A 16,959-nucleotide genomic window follows, 5' to 3' on the forward strand; every position below is an offset into this window, starting at 1 on the left:
TCACGAAGAAAAGTGAAAGCCATTTCTTATGTGGATAGTAAATTTTTTCTGGGGAATACTAATGATTGATCAGAAAGGGCTTTTCTGTCACCTCCAGGACTTACTGCATTCTCATGCTTATTGGTGTGGTGTTAATGAGCACGCATCAAGTATTACCCATGGTGTGTGCTCTAATTATCAATGTGAAAAGTTGGGACTGGCTGGCGAAAGCCTGACACAGTAGGTGTTTAAATGGCTCTGCTCTGCCCATGGTGTGCTAGGAAGAGGGAGGCCGGTGCCGTAACCACATGTAACATTTCGTTGGAGGCTGCTATCCCCCACAAGGCATCTCCACTCTTAAGGGAGGGCTCATGTCTGCCACGTGCATGGGTTTGTGATTTGTACTTTCAGGCTGTTGTTGGAAGAGCAGAGCAAACTGTTGTCCTTGTTCGTTTCCTCCAAGTTGTGTTGCCCTTGGTCTCACTTCCTCCTTCACTATCCCAGTCTACCTTGGCAGTACTGTTGAAATTTTACCAGGTGAGTTTATATTAAGACTTTGACTCTTTCCACTGCTTCCCAATGCAATAGGCCCACGTGGTCACCAAGTCCTGCAGATGTATTTACTCAAAAGAATATATATTAAAAAATGTTTAGCCCTAACCGGTTTGGCTCAGTGAATAGAGCATCGGCCTGCAGACTGAAAGGTCCCAGGTTCGATTCCGGTCAAGGGCATTTACCTTGGTTACGGGCACATCCCCAGCAGGGGGCGTGCAGGAGGCAGCTGATCGATATTTCTCTGTCATTGATGTTTCTAACTCTCTATTCCTCTCTGTAAAAAATCAATAAAAATATATTTAAGAAAAATTAATCTAAATTTATTTATTTTGTATTCATATAGTGTATAATTTAAAATGTGAAAAAGAGTGAATCAATCAGGGGCCCAATGGAGAAGAGATGGCATTCCAAGTAGGATTATTCCTATTTATTTGTAAATGAAACTATTTACAAAAGCATGGAAGTAAAGAAACTATAATGGAGGCTTGTTAGTGTCAACCCAGTTGGGAAGGAGGGAAGGGAATGGGTACTAGAATGAAGGGAGCCATTCCTACTGTACAGCTGTCAGCCCTTGAGAGAAGCCATAATCTTCTGTAGAGACACAGCCAATTCCAGGGACCTAGAGTGAGAAAGCCAGGAAATAAACACTTTGTCCTCATTCCTGTCCCACTGATCTATCCTGGTTTCCAATGTCCAACCCAGCCAGAGGCCAGAGAGCAGGAAACCCGTGATGCTAACCAGACAGGCCAACCTGCTGGGGCACAAGCTGGGTGGCAAGTGGATCTCAAGAAGCCAATGGAAGATACCTAGCACAAAAATCAGTATGGGGGAAGTCTCTTTCCTGCCCTGGCACCCAGTTCCCCACTGTGAAAGCAACCATTTACCACGAGTCCCCAGACATCTTAAATCCTGTTAAAGTTAACTGAGGGTGGGAATTATTTTCACAGATTTCAACATTTGCCTAAAGCAAACCTTGTTGCTTGGAAGGATCTACCAATATGTGCCAAAGGTTTGCTGAGGGTCACTCAAGATAAGATGACACATATCCTGTTCCTGTATTCTAGGTGCTTTGTTTCATCCATTTTGGCCTTAAAACTTCTAAGTGGGTTAGGTTTTTGCATTATTGCCTTATGTTTCCTGTTAGTGAGCTGGCTCAGAAATAAACCATGTAAAAATATATTGCTTCTTTTCTGACAAGTGATTATAGACTTTTTTTCTGAAATGGACTTTTCAATAGCTTTAAAACACAGTTTCCTAACTTGCTCCATGGATGGGCACTGAATTTCAGGAACCCCTGAAATTGCCTTTAACATGTGAAATTTTTAGGAGAGGAGGGCCAAGGCTTTCATCAAATCCTCTTAGAGATCCTTGTGTCATAAAAGACTAAACACATTTGTCTACAGGAAGTTTGATGCATTTGGAATTTCTCCTCATTACATAATTTTAATGTGACCTCTGCATTCTTAGGGTTCAACAGCCTGGTCAAAGTGAAATTCAAATGCTCTCAGTAACTTGCAAAGTAAAATTCTCTAGTGTTATGGGTTAATATGTGCTAAATGATCCTTGAAATATAAAATAGTGGGATCGTGGTCAAGAAATCCCACTATGGCCAGCTCGTAAGAAGATTTATGTTCAATGAGAATGTTTCACTTGTATGTAATCTAGAGAAAAATGTTTTGCTTAAGTGATAAAGAGGATTTGGGTCAATGAAAAAGTTGCCTAGAATTTATTTTCTACTCAAAATTGTTCAGAAATTTTATAGTATGTTATATTGTGTGAAAATTGTTATTGATTTTCTGTATACTTGTAGGTAGCCTTGATAAATAAAACTAAGTACACTTATGATAAAAAATTTTATCATAAAATTATTCTTTTATGTGAACGGTTGTCATATTTTGGAATCCAACTTTATGTACTCTGTCCTCTGGCCAAATATTCTTCTGAGAGAAAAAAAATAGTTTAATATTAAAAAATCACTGAGTGAGTTCATGGTATGATTTCCTAGTAGCATTTACTTTTTCTCAAAAAAGTAACTTTTTTCTTTCATAAGGCACAGGGGCAAGGAAACTACTGAAACTATTAGTGGAGCAATAGTTGCTCAGTGGAAAGCATTGTTAGACTGGAATAGATGAGTCAACTCTTTACTTCCACTCCTTTTACTTTCTTTTTCTTAGGACTCTGGTTACAAGTGTCCAAAACCTAAATAACTTAAACAAAACAGAGAATTTATGTTTATTTACAGGAATTACATTTGTGGGGTGGAACTGACTTCAGGCATGGCTATATTCACCTTTTAATTTATTGATTCTTCTCTGTGTCAGCTCCATTCTCTCTTAATACGTGTGTTCTTCATGTTGAGAACAACACTCTAGTTATAGAAAGAACCAGACTTTTTAACATTCCAGCCAGCAAACCATGTAGGAAGAAGCCTTTTCTTTCTCCACTTAAGAATATATAAAAATCCAAGGGAAAGAATTTGATTGGTCTTGCTTGGTCACATTATTGGATCAAATCATAATACTAGCAGCTCATCCCATGATTAACAGTCCATTCATTGAATAGTGAAGCCATTTCCCAAAGGAAGGGGAAGGGTATTATTACCAGAGTGAGGGGATAAGTTTGCTGGGCTAGTGTTACCAGCACATGCCAGGCACAGTGAGTTAGTATATACCTGTGTCAGAAAATCCTGCTTCTGAATTAGTAACTAGGATGCCATACTCTGGGTTTTATAAGCTAAGAATTAACCTGCTTGTTCTAGTTTGACTATAAAAGCACAGACAGAATGTCTGGAAAAATATGGATCTGTTTTATCTCCACATATTCTTGGTCTTTCTATAGGAGACTGCAAGTAGATAATACTTAAATATAATCACTACATAATCTTTATTGTTGCAGAAGGCTTGTAAGTTGCCTACTAGCTGGTAAAATTAAATATGAATGCAAATGAAAAATAAGTAGCACAGTATTTTTATGCTTCTGATAGATTTGGAAATAATTACCTGCATGGGTATTTACCTTTTTTTCTTTAGGAAACTGATAATGAATGGAATCCAGTGTTATAATTCATACAAGGTTTTTTGCCCCTCCCAATGTTCAGAAATCTTCTAGGGTAAATGTCTTCATTGTCTTAATTCTTTTGATGGGCAAAATTATACTTTTTTTCTGTGCAGCAGTCTAATTAGGACTGGGTGCAGAAACTAAAAGGAATAAAGATACAAAATATTTTTTGTAATCCCAGTTTCAACATAGCAATTCATGTTACCACCATACTTATAATTTATTATACTTGTGACATATTAACAATACACTAACAGTACAATCAGCCAGCCACAGACTAAAGCTATGAGAAAGGTTCCTTACTTTAGCAGTTCATTAGAATAGCCAATATTGTATCTGTTTCTCTTGATGTGTAAATCTCTGGATAAATTGAGCCTATCCTTAGTTTGTTTTGATTTTCATAACTAATCTCCCTTATCCCTTTTCCCAACCTAAGCAATGAGAAGTAAATGAGGACAAAGTGTAAATTTTTCCTGATTTAGTCACCCATTTTTAAAGGATTATTTTGTAAAAGATTGTTCAGAATTTATGGCAACAATAACTAGTAAAAGGAAAAAAATTCTCCTATAAAATCTTAACACCCTAAGAAAACAACTGGCTATTCCTTCTTCATTTCTTTCTTGTTTTATTTTTCCAATTGCAGATGCACATACTTTATATCATTGTCATAGTTAGAATGTATATTCTGCCCATTCCATTTAACATTTGCCATAGACATTTCCATATATTGCGTATCCAGTTTTGCTACATAAGATCTAATTTGCCAATGTTCCATAATTTGCAAAGGAGTTAACATTTATGTTATTTCCAGTCTTGGACTTTGTAAATGATGCTATTATAAACATAAACTGTGTATTAAAGCTTTTCTTTTTCTGGTATTATTTCTTTAAGAAAAAGTCTAAGCAATGGATCAAAGAGTAGAAGCATTTTTGTAATTTAATTTTATAGTGAATTTGAGATAGTTTTAAAATTTGGAAATATGTAGCTACAATGTTTCTAGTAGTTTTTAAAAAATTGCTCATATAAATGTAGCTTTTATTATTTATTGGCTCTATCCCATGTATTGTATCAAATTATCTCCATTTACTCTGTTTCTGTCGGGGGGAAATGAAAACCTAAAGCATAGGTTCACATGTGAAAGAAAAAAGAGAGAAAGGTGAGGGGGCACTTACTGATTTTCTTTTTACCCTACTGTCTAATTTTTATTAAGTCTGCCTGCTGTAATTTCCATTAGGTCTGCCTTGATTTCATTTATCCTTTTTTTGCCTACGTATGAGAGCTTATTATTTCATGACTGTTTGTATGAGTTAACATTTGAACCCAGTTCTGATCAGTGAAAAAATCATGATGTAATATCTTTCCCACCATCTTTCCCTTTGTAAGAAGCTTTTGGATGATTTTCCTGCCCTTCCATCTCCCTCCCCAGCACCGGAATTTTTTCATAAAACTAGATCTCCTAAATTTTCTATGATGGTTATAATCATATAGGCCACCTCCTTAAGACTTTCAGTGGGAAACTTTGTGCCAATATTTATAGTTGTCTCAAATGTCTATTGGGCAGTTCAGAAAACAAAAGGCAATGGGTTAATTCTGCACCTTGTACCTCACTAGCGGTTTTATACATCCCATGAACATTGGACATAGTGATTGATCTCAGCTCATTTGAAAATGCTCAGGAGTTGTGAGCACTTGATTGCATCTCTTGAGAAATCACATAACATTTTGTATTTCTTTTTGTTTCCCAGGGATCTAACTCAATCCCTGGCAAGTATGACTTTTAGCATTCTCCATGTCCCATGGACAGAGAAATATTTTTCATCTTTTTGTGGGTGAGAATACAGACTATGAAGGGATAAGTTCCATGATCAATTAGGTTATTTTGATTTAGGATAAAAAAATTATAAAAAAATTAGTTTCTTCTGTCAAAAAATTTAACCTATAGTATTAATTTCAGAACATGTTGGCTTATGGTTGTCAGATATATTCATTGCCTTATAAACTATAAAATCCCTGGATGAAAACTTATACTGTGGCTTTTATTTATAAGCAAGCTCCTAAAATGTCACATAAACATAAAAGTACATCTTTGTTGTTCTACATAATTGTATACATTCGTTCCTTAATCCACCTGGACAGTTTCCGTTGTTTCCCTAAAACCATGGATCTGCAGATGATGGTAGCCATAATCAAGTTTGTGAGGAGGAATTCTAAATTAGAGAACAAATAATGCCCCTAGGATAGTTATAATCTGAATCTGATTTTGTTCCCACATCTCCCCAAATATTGACAAATTCAGGACTAGAATATATAATAGCATTATACTTGAAAGGCTCTTTTCGTTCTCTTTGTGTATGTGTATTTTCATTTTTAGAATGGCCAGTGATGATGATTATTTGGTACTTGTTACCTATGTATAAAAAGGAAAAATAATGAACCACTTTCTCATTTTCTCACTCTCTGGTTTCTGCCAGTGTTATTCTACTGAATCTGCTGTCAGGCACGTTACCAGCAACATACTTGTCTTCACATTTAATAATCTTTTTCTGTCCTTGGCTTCTCTTTAAGTATTTGGAAAGGTTGAAAAGGTAGATTCTCTCATCATTAAAACTCTTTTCTTAAAATCCTAATTTATCTTTCCTTTTCTCCTCTCTTTTTAATATCACATCCTTCTCAAAATGGGCACATCCAAGCCTGAGTCAATGTCTTTTCTTCTCCCTGTTACTATCATAGCTCAAATCTATTTCTGTAGATATCTCCTAAACCTGTCCTCTCTCGTGAGTTTTCTCCCTACACCTCATGAGAGAGGACAGATACTACTAACATAAGTGGCATCAAGTTTCAGATGTTATGAGTGTGTGTTTATGAAGTGGCCAGGCTTTCTGTAATCACTTCAGGATCAATATGTCCGTCACTAAGCTCATCACCTTTCCCCTTGTACAGGTCTTTTCCCGGATTTTCACACATCTGCTTCCTCAGACATCCAGGCTTATTAAGTAATCTGTTGCAGATGATGAGGTAAAGAGAAAATTAGAATTTTGGTTAGGGCTAATTTTCTATTGCTGTGTAATGAATTGCCCCAAACTTAGTGGCTTGAAAGAACATAGATTTGTTTTCTCATTGTTTCTATGGTTCAGGAGATCATTTTCAGACTAGCTGGGACCTCTGCTCAGGATGGATTAAAGGTGCTGGCTGGGGAGGCGATTGCATCTGAGGCTCAAGGTTGTGTTTCAAGGTCATTCAGGTCATTGGCAGAATTCAGAATTGGCTGTATGACTGCGGTGCCTGTGCTCGTGCTAGCTGTTGTCTGTGGACCTCTCTAAGCAACTCAAGGTCATCCTCAGGTCATTGACACATAGTCCCTTCCGTAGGCACTGCATGGCTACCGCTTTTCCAGGCCTGTGGATGAACTTCTGCTACTGCTTCCTGGCCTGCTTGCGGGCTCCCCTGCGTAAGTCAGGTCTACTCCATATTCTCTCCCTTTTCATTAACTCTGAGTCAGCTGATAAGGGATCTTAATTATATCTGCAAAATTTCTTTTTCCATATACCGTAACAAAATCGTGGGAATGTTATCCCATCATATTCACAGTCCAGCCCACACTTGGGGAAGTACTTATGCAGGGTGTATACACCATCCAGTGGGAATCAAAGGGACGTCTTAGAATGCTACTTCCCACAGGTAGGTGGGAGCAAGTATGGTAATGAGTGTCAGCGTTAGTTAGTCAAGCGATGCCATTAAGATGGTTCTACTAACATAAGTGGTATCAATAGGGTACAAGTTTAAGATGTCATTAGTGTGTGTTTATGAAAAGTTTACTAATTCTATATATCGATATATATACATATATATATACATATATATGTATATATATATGTATATATATATATGTGTGTGTGTGTGTGTATATATATATATATACATACACATATATATATAATCCCTCAGCCTGGCCTGTGCCCTCTCGCAGTCTGGGACCCCTCGGGAAATAACGACCTGCTGGCTTAGGCCTGCTCCCGGGTGGCAGAGGGCAGGCCCAATCCCTAGGTGCAGCCCCTGGTCGGGCTCAGAGCAGGGCCGATTGGGGAGTTGGGGCACCGCCCCCTGTCATGCACAGAGCAGGGCGGATTGGGAGGTTGCGATGCCACCCTCAGTCACGCTCAGGATAGGGCCGATTGGGGGGTTGGGGCACCGCCCCCTGTCACACTCAAGGCAGGGTCGATGGGGAGGTTGTGGCGCAACCCCCTGTCACACACAGAGCAGGGCCCATCAGGGGGTTGGGGCTCCGTACCCTGTACACACAGAGCGGGGTCAGTCAGGGGGTTGGGGAGCTCCCCCCTGTCACGCACAGAGCAGGGTCGATCAGGGGGTTGGGGAGCTCCCCCCTGTCACGCACAGAGCAGGGTCGATCAGGGGGTTGGGGAGCTCCCCCCTGTCACGCACAGAGTAGGGCCGATAGAGGAGTTGGGGCACCGCCCCCTGTCACACACAGAGCAGGGCAGATCAGGGGGTTGGGGGACCGCCCTCTATCACCCACAGAGCAGGGCTGATCAGGGGGTTGGGGCACCGCCACTCTCACACTCAGGGCAGGGCCGATGGGGAGGTTATGGCTCTACCCTGTCACACACAGAGCAGGGCCTGTGTGTGTGTGGGGGGGGGTTGGGGCACCGCACCCTGTCACACACAGAGCCGCAGGGCTATCAGGGGTTGGGGAGCTCCCCCGTATCAGGCACAGAGCAGGGCTGATCAGGAGGTTGGGGCGCCTTCCCCTGTCATGAACAGAACAGGGCAGATAGGGAGGTTGTGGCCCCACCCCCTGTCACACACAGAGCTGCAGGGCGATCAGGGGGTTTGGGCGCTGCCCCCTGTCACGCTGATCCCGGTGCCGGGAGGCCTCTCGGCTCAACTGATCCCAGTGCTGGGAGGCCTCGGGGCTCCGCTGATCCCGGTGCTGGGAGGCATATTACCCCTTTACTATATAGGATAGAGGCCTGGTGCATGGATGGGGCTGTCTGGTTTGCCCTGAAGGGTGTCCTGGATCAGGGTGGGAGTCCCCACTGGGGTGCCCGGCCAGCCTGGATGAGGGGATGATGGCTGTTTGCAGCTGGTCACACACCCTTCAGGGTGGGGATCCCCAATGGGGTGCCTGGCCAGTCTGGGTGAGGGGCTAAGGGCTGTTTTCAGGCTGGTGGGTGACTGAAGCTCCCAACTGCTCATTTTTTTTTTTTTTTTTAAATTCTGGGCCAGCTTTAGCTCTGGCTCCAGCTCTGAGGCCTCTGCTGCTGAAAGCAGGTATCTGGTTTGTTTGGGTTCTATAATCGAAACAATGTATAACTCCAACTCTGAGATCCTGGCCGGCTGAAAGCAAGTTTCTGGGGTTTTGTTTAGCTGCTATATTTGTTACAATGTTTCAAACTGCAAGCTCAGAGGCCAGCAAGGCAGGCGGAGAACATTGGAGTCCTCCGTCACTGAAGCAAGCAAGCCTCATGTTCGCTTCCAGCTGCCTGGCTGCCGGCCGCCATCTTGGCTGGCAGTTACTTTGCATATCTCGATTATTAGCCAATGGGAAGGGTAGCAGTCGTACGCTAATTACCATATTTCTCTTTTATTAGATAGGACATATATATATATATATATATATATATATATATATATTTTTTTTTTTTTAAACACCTAGAAAATGTTTTACTGTGTACTCATCTACATTCTACTCCACTAATTGCATCTTAAATCTGTGTTTGATGCTTTTTGGTAAGCAATTCCCACAATGAAACCATATTTCAATGGGAAATTTAAGGTTATTTTGAGAACTGCTACGTTTTTATTGAGAGATACAAGCAAGTACTCTTTGCCTTTATTCTTTGTTATAAAATTCTATACAATTATACATGGTGGTTTCCCACCCCCCTAAGCTAGTCCAGGTAAGGTGCAATGTGAGGTGACTTTCTTCAGCTGTCATCCCAGATAAGCATAATTGCCTCTGGTGAATAATCAAATGATGGCTTTCATCCTATTTCACCCTCTGACCTTTGGAGGAACAGCATTTCTTCTAAGTTGCTTTGTGTGTATGTGCGTGAGCAAAATCACAGTTGAAATGTTATTTTTCTTAGGAAGAAATCTGTTAAGAAAAGAAAAAATGTAGATTCTTATTTGAATAAAGAAAACAGTGTTTCTACTCTGGTTTTCTAAAATGTATTTATAAATAGCATCTGTTTCTATATAAATAAAGAGGTTTCTTAATTGCATTCTGCTGGTGTGTCAAAATTGATGATAAAGCTTTTCTTTGAGTCATATCTATTTTGTATTCTTTTCTCTGTTGTCTAAACCATTTTTTCCCAATCTCAAAAGAAGGTATCTCCTTAAAAAAAGTATCTCTTTAGGGAAGTCACTATTTTTCATACATTTTGCATAAAGCAGAGCCCATTACTAATTTTAGGCTATTTATTCTGTAAGATGTAAGAAAGATAGATACTCTGTCTTATCCTATTTTACAGAGGCTGAGATTTAAAAATTCACATGATTTTTACAAATACGTTATATAAGCTAGAACATTTTGTAGGAAAAAAAAGGAAGAAGTAAACTTTGGTTTTATTTTGAAATCAGTGGTTGATGTTGATATGGTATTTAGCTGATTTGAAATTAAATACTGACTCTTGAAGACAGCTGTTTTGTGTGTTTAATTTGGAACCAAGACCATTATATGAGAACATTCTTTATACATATATTCATAGATTACTGTGTTTTAGACCCTCTAGCTTTGTACTTGATCTGAGGGAGTTTAAAATGGAATTGGAAATTAATGTGCTTATCTCTACCCACATATACACTCAGTCTTCATTTCTCTTGATTGACTTAGCATTTCTCTTAGGAAAAAAAAAAAGATTCATGGCTCCGTCAGTAATTGTATTCATCTAATTCAAGTCTTTCTTGAACTTGTTCCGGTCAGGCTGACATTTTGCCTCCATTAAGGGAGCCTTGGTGATAGACATAAATCCACAGGATAATGTCTTATTCGTGAGTGCCTCTGAAATGTGTTTCTAACCCAATCTCAAAGTGTTTGATGTGTTTTAGGCCCTAATTATCTTCTTCATTCACCAGTGTTTTTTCCCCCCTATTTCCTGGGTGAACCAGATCTAGTTTTGAGGATATTAATAGCCTATTCCACAGCCGTGGAAGGAGAAATTTGTTGCTACCAGTAGCAAGAAGGTGGATGAAATTCACTTCTCTACACAAAGGTCACTTTTCAAGTAGCTGACCTGTGTTTTTCTCCTCTGAATGCTTGATGGTAGCTGTATACACTGTATTTCAAATCTGCAATTTCCAACAACAGAGCCATTTCTTATCTGAAACATGGATATTAGCTACTTTTCATGGTATAGTTTATAGCATTCCATATTATTAAAAACATACACTTAGAAATATACATTTGTTTCCTATTTGAATCAGTGAAAACGTTGAATAAAGGTATAAGCAAAATACTTTTAAGGAGAGCATTTCAACTCCATCCATGCATATCCACACATGTCCATATGTGGATGGAAATTGTGGAGAGTTTTCCATCTGTATGCATACCATTTAGAAGTACAAGAGAGCCCAGGGAAAATAATTTCCATCACCAGCATCAGAGATACTTCTATTCATCTATTTTTATGCATGTGCATTATAGAAATCAAATATACTGCTCTTGTTGCTACAATATGGCTTGCATTAAATCCAAGGAGAAGTATTTCTTTTTGAAATTAAAATAGCGAAGCTAAACAATATGCAGTCTATTAAAAAGTAAATATTTTAAATGCTTTGCAAAGTTGTAGTCATATTGTTGCCCTTTATAACTCTCAGATATTAAACTGCAGTTTAATTCATAGTTAAACTGTTGCTAATTCCATTATTTGAAGAAAGTAATTTAAAATAAACATAGAAGCAATTCCTTTTTGGATTAGGGGTAATAGGTTTACATATCATCTGTGATTATGATGATGATGATGGCTTTTTTAAAGTGCTGATAAATTTCCATCTTATCTACTCTATTAGATTTCTTATCCTGACAGCACACAGATAGATGAATATGTGGCATTTTTCACAAATCTCTCCTAAGTTGGAGAAATTCATTCTAACTCATGAAATAGAGACACTTTTATAATGAATCTTCTTTGCTAATCATCTCTACCTACTGCAGTTAGCTTATTTTTAATAGGACTTTCATCTTGAATAGTCCTTTCATGTACATTGGCTATGATAAAATCCCCAGCAGTCTCTTTTTATGCTTTTCTGTTAAAAGAGAGATGTGGTTGTTCAAATCATGGACTTAGGAAGGAGACCTACCTGGGAATGAATCTGGTGCTATCATTGACCAGCTGGGCTTCCCACTTGACCTTTCCACACTTCCGTTTCCTTGCCTACCAAAGGGGATCATATGTATACCTACCTCAACAGTTGTCTGTATACTTTAGTGAGCTACTAATGCATTTAAAGCACCTAGCACAGTGCCTGGCACACAGGCCTCCACACATACTAGCTGTTAGTACTATTTCCGCAACTTGAACCCTCAACTCTAAATAGGCTCATCGTTTCACTACCTCTGGAGTCACTTGTCGTGTTTCCTCTGCAACAAGTCTGCTTTTGTTATTCCTCTCATTTGAAATGTCCTTCTCTGCCTCTCCATTCTATCCACCTTCTAAGAATGAAGTCTTACAGCCTTCATGAACCCTGACCTGACTGTTCTAATTCTCAGAGATCTTTTCTTTTTGTGCATTCTATGTGCCTACTGTCAGTTCCATTTACTGAGGCTCTCAATAATACATTGCCTTCAGATCTGTTCCTTATATTTTCTTGTTTTCATAATAAGAATTGAAGTGCCATGGGATCAAGTGCCCTTTATATGCTCACATCTTCCTAGGAATTGAATATGTGAGCATGTTGTTGAGAGGTATTTTGTATTTTTTTTAAAAAATGATTTTGTTTCAAAGAATAAATGGCATAGAAACTAAAAAAGCAGTACAAAAGATCAATGAAACCAAGAGCTGGTTCTTTGAAAATACAAATGAGATTTACAATTATTTAAGCAGCCTCATCAAGAAAAAATAGAGAGAGTAATAAATCAGTAATAAGTAAAATCAGAAATGAAAGAGAAGAAGTAACAACTGATATCACGGAAATACGAAGTATTATAAGAAATCACCATGAACAGCTATATGCCAACAAATTGGACAACTTGGGAGACATGGAAAAATTCCTAGAAACGTGCAATTTTCCAAAACTGCATCAGGAAGAATCAGAAACCCTGAATAGATAACAACTAATGAAATTGAGACAGTAACAAAAAAGAACTCCCATCAAACAAACAGTCCTGGACCCCATGGCTTCATAGGCAAATTTTACCAAACATTCAAAGAAGAAATAACACCTATCCTAAAAAAATAAACATATGGGACTATATCAAACTAAAAAGCTTCTGCCCAGCAAAATAAACCATCTAAAAAAACAAAGGGAACCCACTTAATGGAAGAACATATTTTCCAGTGATACATCTGATAAGGGGTTACTTTCCAAAATATATAAAGATCTTATACAGCTCAACATCAGGAAGACAAATAATCCAGTTAAAATTGGGCAAAAGATCTGAATAGACACTTCTCCAAAGAGGACCTACTGATGGCCAATAGACATATGTAAATATGCTCAACATCACTAATCATCAGAGAGATGTATCTTAAAACCACAATGATATATCACCTCATACCTGTCAGAATGGCTACTATCAACAAATCAACAAACAAGTGTTGGTCAGGGTGTGGAGAAAAGGCAACCTTTGTGTGCTGTTGGTGGGAATGCAGACTAGTGCAGGGCACAAGGTACTCCCAAGACAAAGAATTATCTGACCCAAAATGTCATTAGCGTGGAAGTTGAGGAATCCTGAGCCCTGGATGTCACCAATAGGTGGTTGAATTTGTATCCTGGCTATTTAGTGTCTTTTGTATATTTATTATATCATAAACATTTATTAACCAGGTGCATCATGAATATTAAATATCTTTCTATCCATGTGTAAAACATACATGATTTTCTTACCTATACTTTATACAGCCAATGCAATTTACCCACGTCTAACGAAATTTTGCTTACTAGCTACTTATCTATATTTAAGTATCTTAAGAGTGTTTGCCTACATTATTATAAACTTCAAATTTATTCATTTAACAGACTTGAAGGTTTACAAAAGCAAATTCACATTACACCAGTCCTGAAATTTCTAATAAGAAATAAATGTCCTGATTGTTTGAGCCATGTGTAGTTGTGTTTTCTGCAACTTGCAGCTTAGAGCACCCTCGCTGGTTCCTCCTTAAAAAATCAATAGGAAAATGTATTCCAAAGACAAATGAAACAAGGGCGTAGACAATAATGATATTTTCCCCAAATGGTAATGTAAGCATCAGACATTGTAGAAACTGATTATGGTGCCTATGTTAATATGACTCTCATTTGATCAGTTTGTTTACATTTCAAGCAACTGTAACTATGGTGCTTACCATGGGAGGACTGTGTGCTCAGAAATGCACTTTTTATTTTATTTTATAATTGGGACAATTTTGGCGTGGTGACCTTCAGAACACTGTGAAAAAGGTTTTCTTAATTGGCTGAATGTTTATTCATGGAGTAGATTTAGAATATCAACTGATGGTTGGCATCAATTCAACACCAGCAGGGATCCCCAGTTTGGGATGTGGTGAAAAAAGAAACTTTATTCAGTGCAAACAGCTCAATGATGAAACAGCACAGCTGTGGAACAGCAGGGCTGTGAGACGGGTTCTGGGGTGAGGCAGCCCTGGGGCGAGGCGGTCCTCAGACAAGGCCCCTCTTAGGCTAGACACTTCTGCTCTGCCTGCTCTGCTCCAGTTGCTCTGTTCTGTTCTGGTCTGGTGAGAAGTCTGGTGCTTTGTCTTAGGTGTTTCAACTCCAGTTTTCAGCCTTTGGTGAAAAGGGAAAGTGCTCTGCCTGAGCCAGAGAGGTGCTGACCTATATAGAGGGAAGTCTCTGCCCCAGTCTCTGATTAGTCTGTCCTCATGCAAATGAGGACTCCAAATCCTCACACTTTGATTGGTCCAAAAGGCACTGTCTGGACCGATCAGCATGGAGCCACTCTGATAGGTTGGTGAAGATGCTAATAAGGATATAGCCTTATGGTTCCATTTGGACCAGGTAAGCCCCAGTCTTATTGGTTGAAATAGGATTCCAGGAACTGCTTTATAAGGCCTGGCTCAGGTGGCAGGAACACAGTGCAGGCAGGCTGTTCAGTGCGGTTTGAATGAGAGAGCCCTGTTTTTAGACATGGCTGCAAGGCTCTGCTTTTAAATTTGAGCTCAGTTTGCCACCAGGAGCCTTTCTTAGTAGTTATCTCCAGTCCCAGGGTCCACAGAAATTTATAGCTTCTTGTATTATTTCTATTAATGTTAATTTTATTTTAGTGCTTTAAAAATAATAGACTTCAATACTTTTTGTGTAAATTGTGTCTTGAGGTACTTCCATTAAAGTATGTGGGACATTTTTTCCACATACATGGAATTAAAGAGAAGTGCATTTAAGATGATGCAAATAGTTTAAAATTCTATGAGAAGTTTGTTGTTTAGTAGATTTCAGAATAGAATTATTTTATTGCTAATGCTATATTTCATTACATTTCTTTTAGCATTCTTTGCCCCCTTTTTATTTTTGTGATGGAAACTAATGTTTTGTCAGATAAAATATCACACACAACACATAAAGAGATGGTGAGGGATGGAAGCAAGTTAAAACTGTTTGATAAAAAGCTAAAGCAAAAAGGGAAGATGTCTTTATAATAATGGTGTGCTTCCGGTAGTTTCCCAGTACTCCTCAACAAGTTCAGTGGAATCAGCTCTGCTAAGCAAGGAGGTGACAGGTGGTATAGTCAGTTCAACCAGTAACCCTTTAGAAGTACTAGGCTGGTGTGTGTGTGTGTGTGTGTGTGTGTGTGTGTGTGTGTGTGTGTGTGTGTGAGAGAGAGAGAGAGAGAGAGAGAGAGAGAGAGAGAGAGAGAGAGAGAGAGAGAGTCCTATAAAGCTTTATTTTTGCTTTAAAGTCGGAGTTAATGAATCATTAAAGCTGGTATGGGTAAACTTGATTTTCAAATGCGTTACATTTTCTAGTCCTCTTTAACCATCCTTTATTTTGTTATTGCAGTGATTTGCTGTCCTCTGAATACATAGAGAGACACATTGAACATGGAGGGAAGACGGTGGAAGTTAAAGTAAGTAAAATTTTTCTCCCTCTCGGGAAGATTTTTTTCAGAATCTTTTGAATACTGATTACCATTTTAATACTTTCAGTGATACATCTAATGTACCTTTTGGGGGGTTTTATAACAAAGAATGTTATCAAGCCCTTTCATGGGTGTTGTCCCATGCACAGAAAGGTTGTTGGTTGATTGTTGGTCAGGGCACTTGCCCAGGTTTGGGGCTCAATCCTAGTTGGGGACCTGCAGGAGGAAGCCAATGGCTGTTTCTCTCTCTCATCCTCTCTCTCTGAAATTAAATTAAAAATCTTTTTTTTAAATATATATTTTTATTGATTTTTTTTATAGAGAGGAAGGGAGAGGGATAGAGAGTTAGAAACATCGATGAGAGAGAAACATCGATCAGCCGCCTCCTGCACACCCCCTACTGGGGATGTGCCCGCAACCAAGGTACATGCCCTTGACCGGAATCAAACCCGGGACCCTTCAGTCCGCAGGCCGACGCCCTATCCACTGAGCCAAACCGGTTAGGGCTAAATTAAAAATCTTAAAAAAAATTTTTTAGCAAGAAAGTATATTACCAATTACTTTTGAAAATAAAATAAAACCTTTAGTTATTAGAAAAAGAATTGTAAGTACACTGTAGGAGTCATTGGAGATATGTTTTATAGAATCAATATTGCTGCAAGAGGTTCTTTTTTAATTATATCAAAGAAAATAATTTCTGAAATTTGCTTTTAAGGTTAGCACTGAGAACCAAGAGGTGAAATCTTGGGTCAGGGTATACATAGCTTTTTATTTTGTTGGGAATGACTTTCCCTGATAAAATGATGAACTTATTAGATCTAATGGGAAGTCCCAGGGAATTTTAAAACTCTGAAAACAGTAATCTCAAGATCCTAGTTCTTGTCATGTAAGTTCTGAAAAGATTCCACACAAATAAAAAGCCTTCTCCAATTATAGGCGTAAGAATGTATATTGTTTTCTTCTAGTACACTGATGAATCTTAGGGCATATGAGACTGAACTCCACGAAAGGCTTGCTTTAGGCTCAATGTTTAGGGTAGCAAGTTTTAGTTAATTGTCTATTTTCTTTTGAACAGTATTCAGACTACCTATTCTGCC

The 16,959-nt window shown here is 38.8% G+C and overlaps 1 protein-coding gene across 10 annotated transcripts in view; it reads left to right on the top strand.

Moving 5' to 3' along the window:
- The window catches only part of ADAM22 (ADAM metallopeptidase domain 22), a 184,783-nt gene that overhangs the window by 66,773 nt on the left and 101,051 nt on the right, over positions 1 to 16,959 (top strand). For all 10 annotated transcript variants that reach the window (XM_059712222.1, XM_059712223.1, XM_059712224.1 and 7 more), the window contains exon 4: positions 15,784 to 15,850. In XM_059712222.1, coding sequence (XP_059568205.1) covers positions 15,784 to 15,850 — 67 coding nt within the window. The remainder of the gene's footprint in view (positions 1 to 15,783; positions 15,851 to 16,959) is intronic.

The sequence above is a fragment of the Myotis daubentonii genome, chromosome 10, assembly GCF_963259705.1.
Source record: "Myotis daubentonii chromosome 10, mMyoDau2.1, whole genome shotgun sequence".
Lineage (NCBI taxonomy): Eukaryota > Metazoa > Chordata > Mammalia > Chiroptera > Vespertilionidae > Myotis > Myotis daubentonii.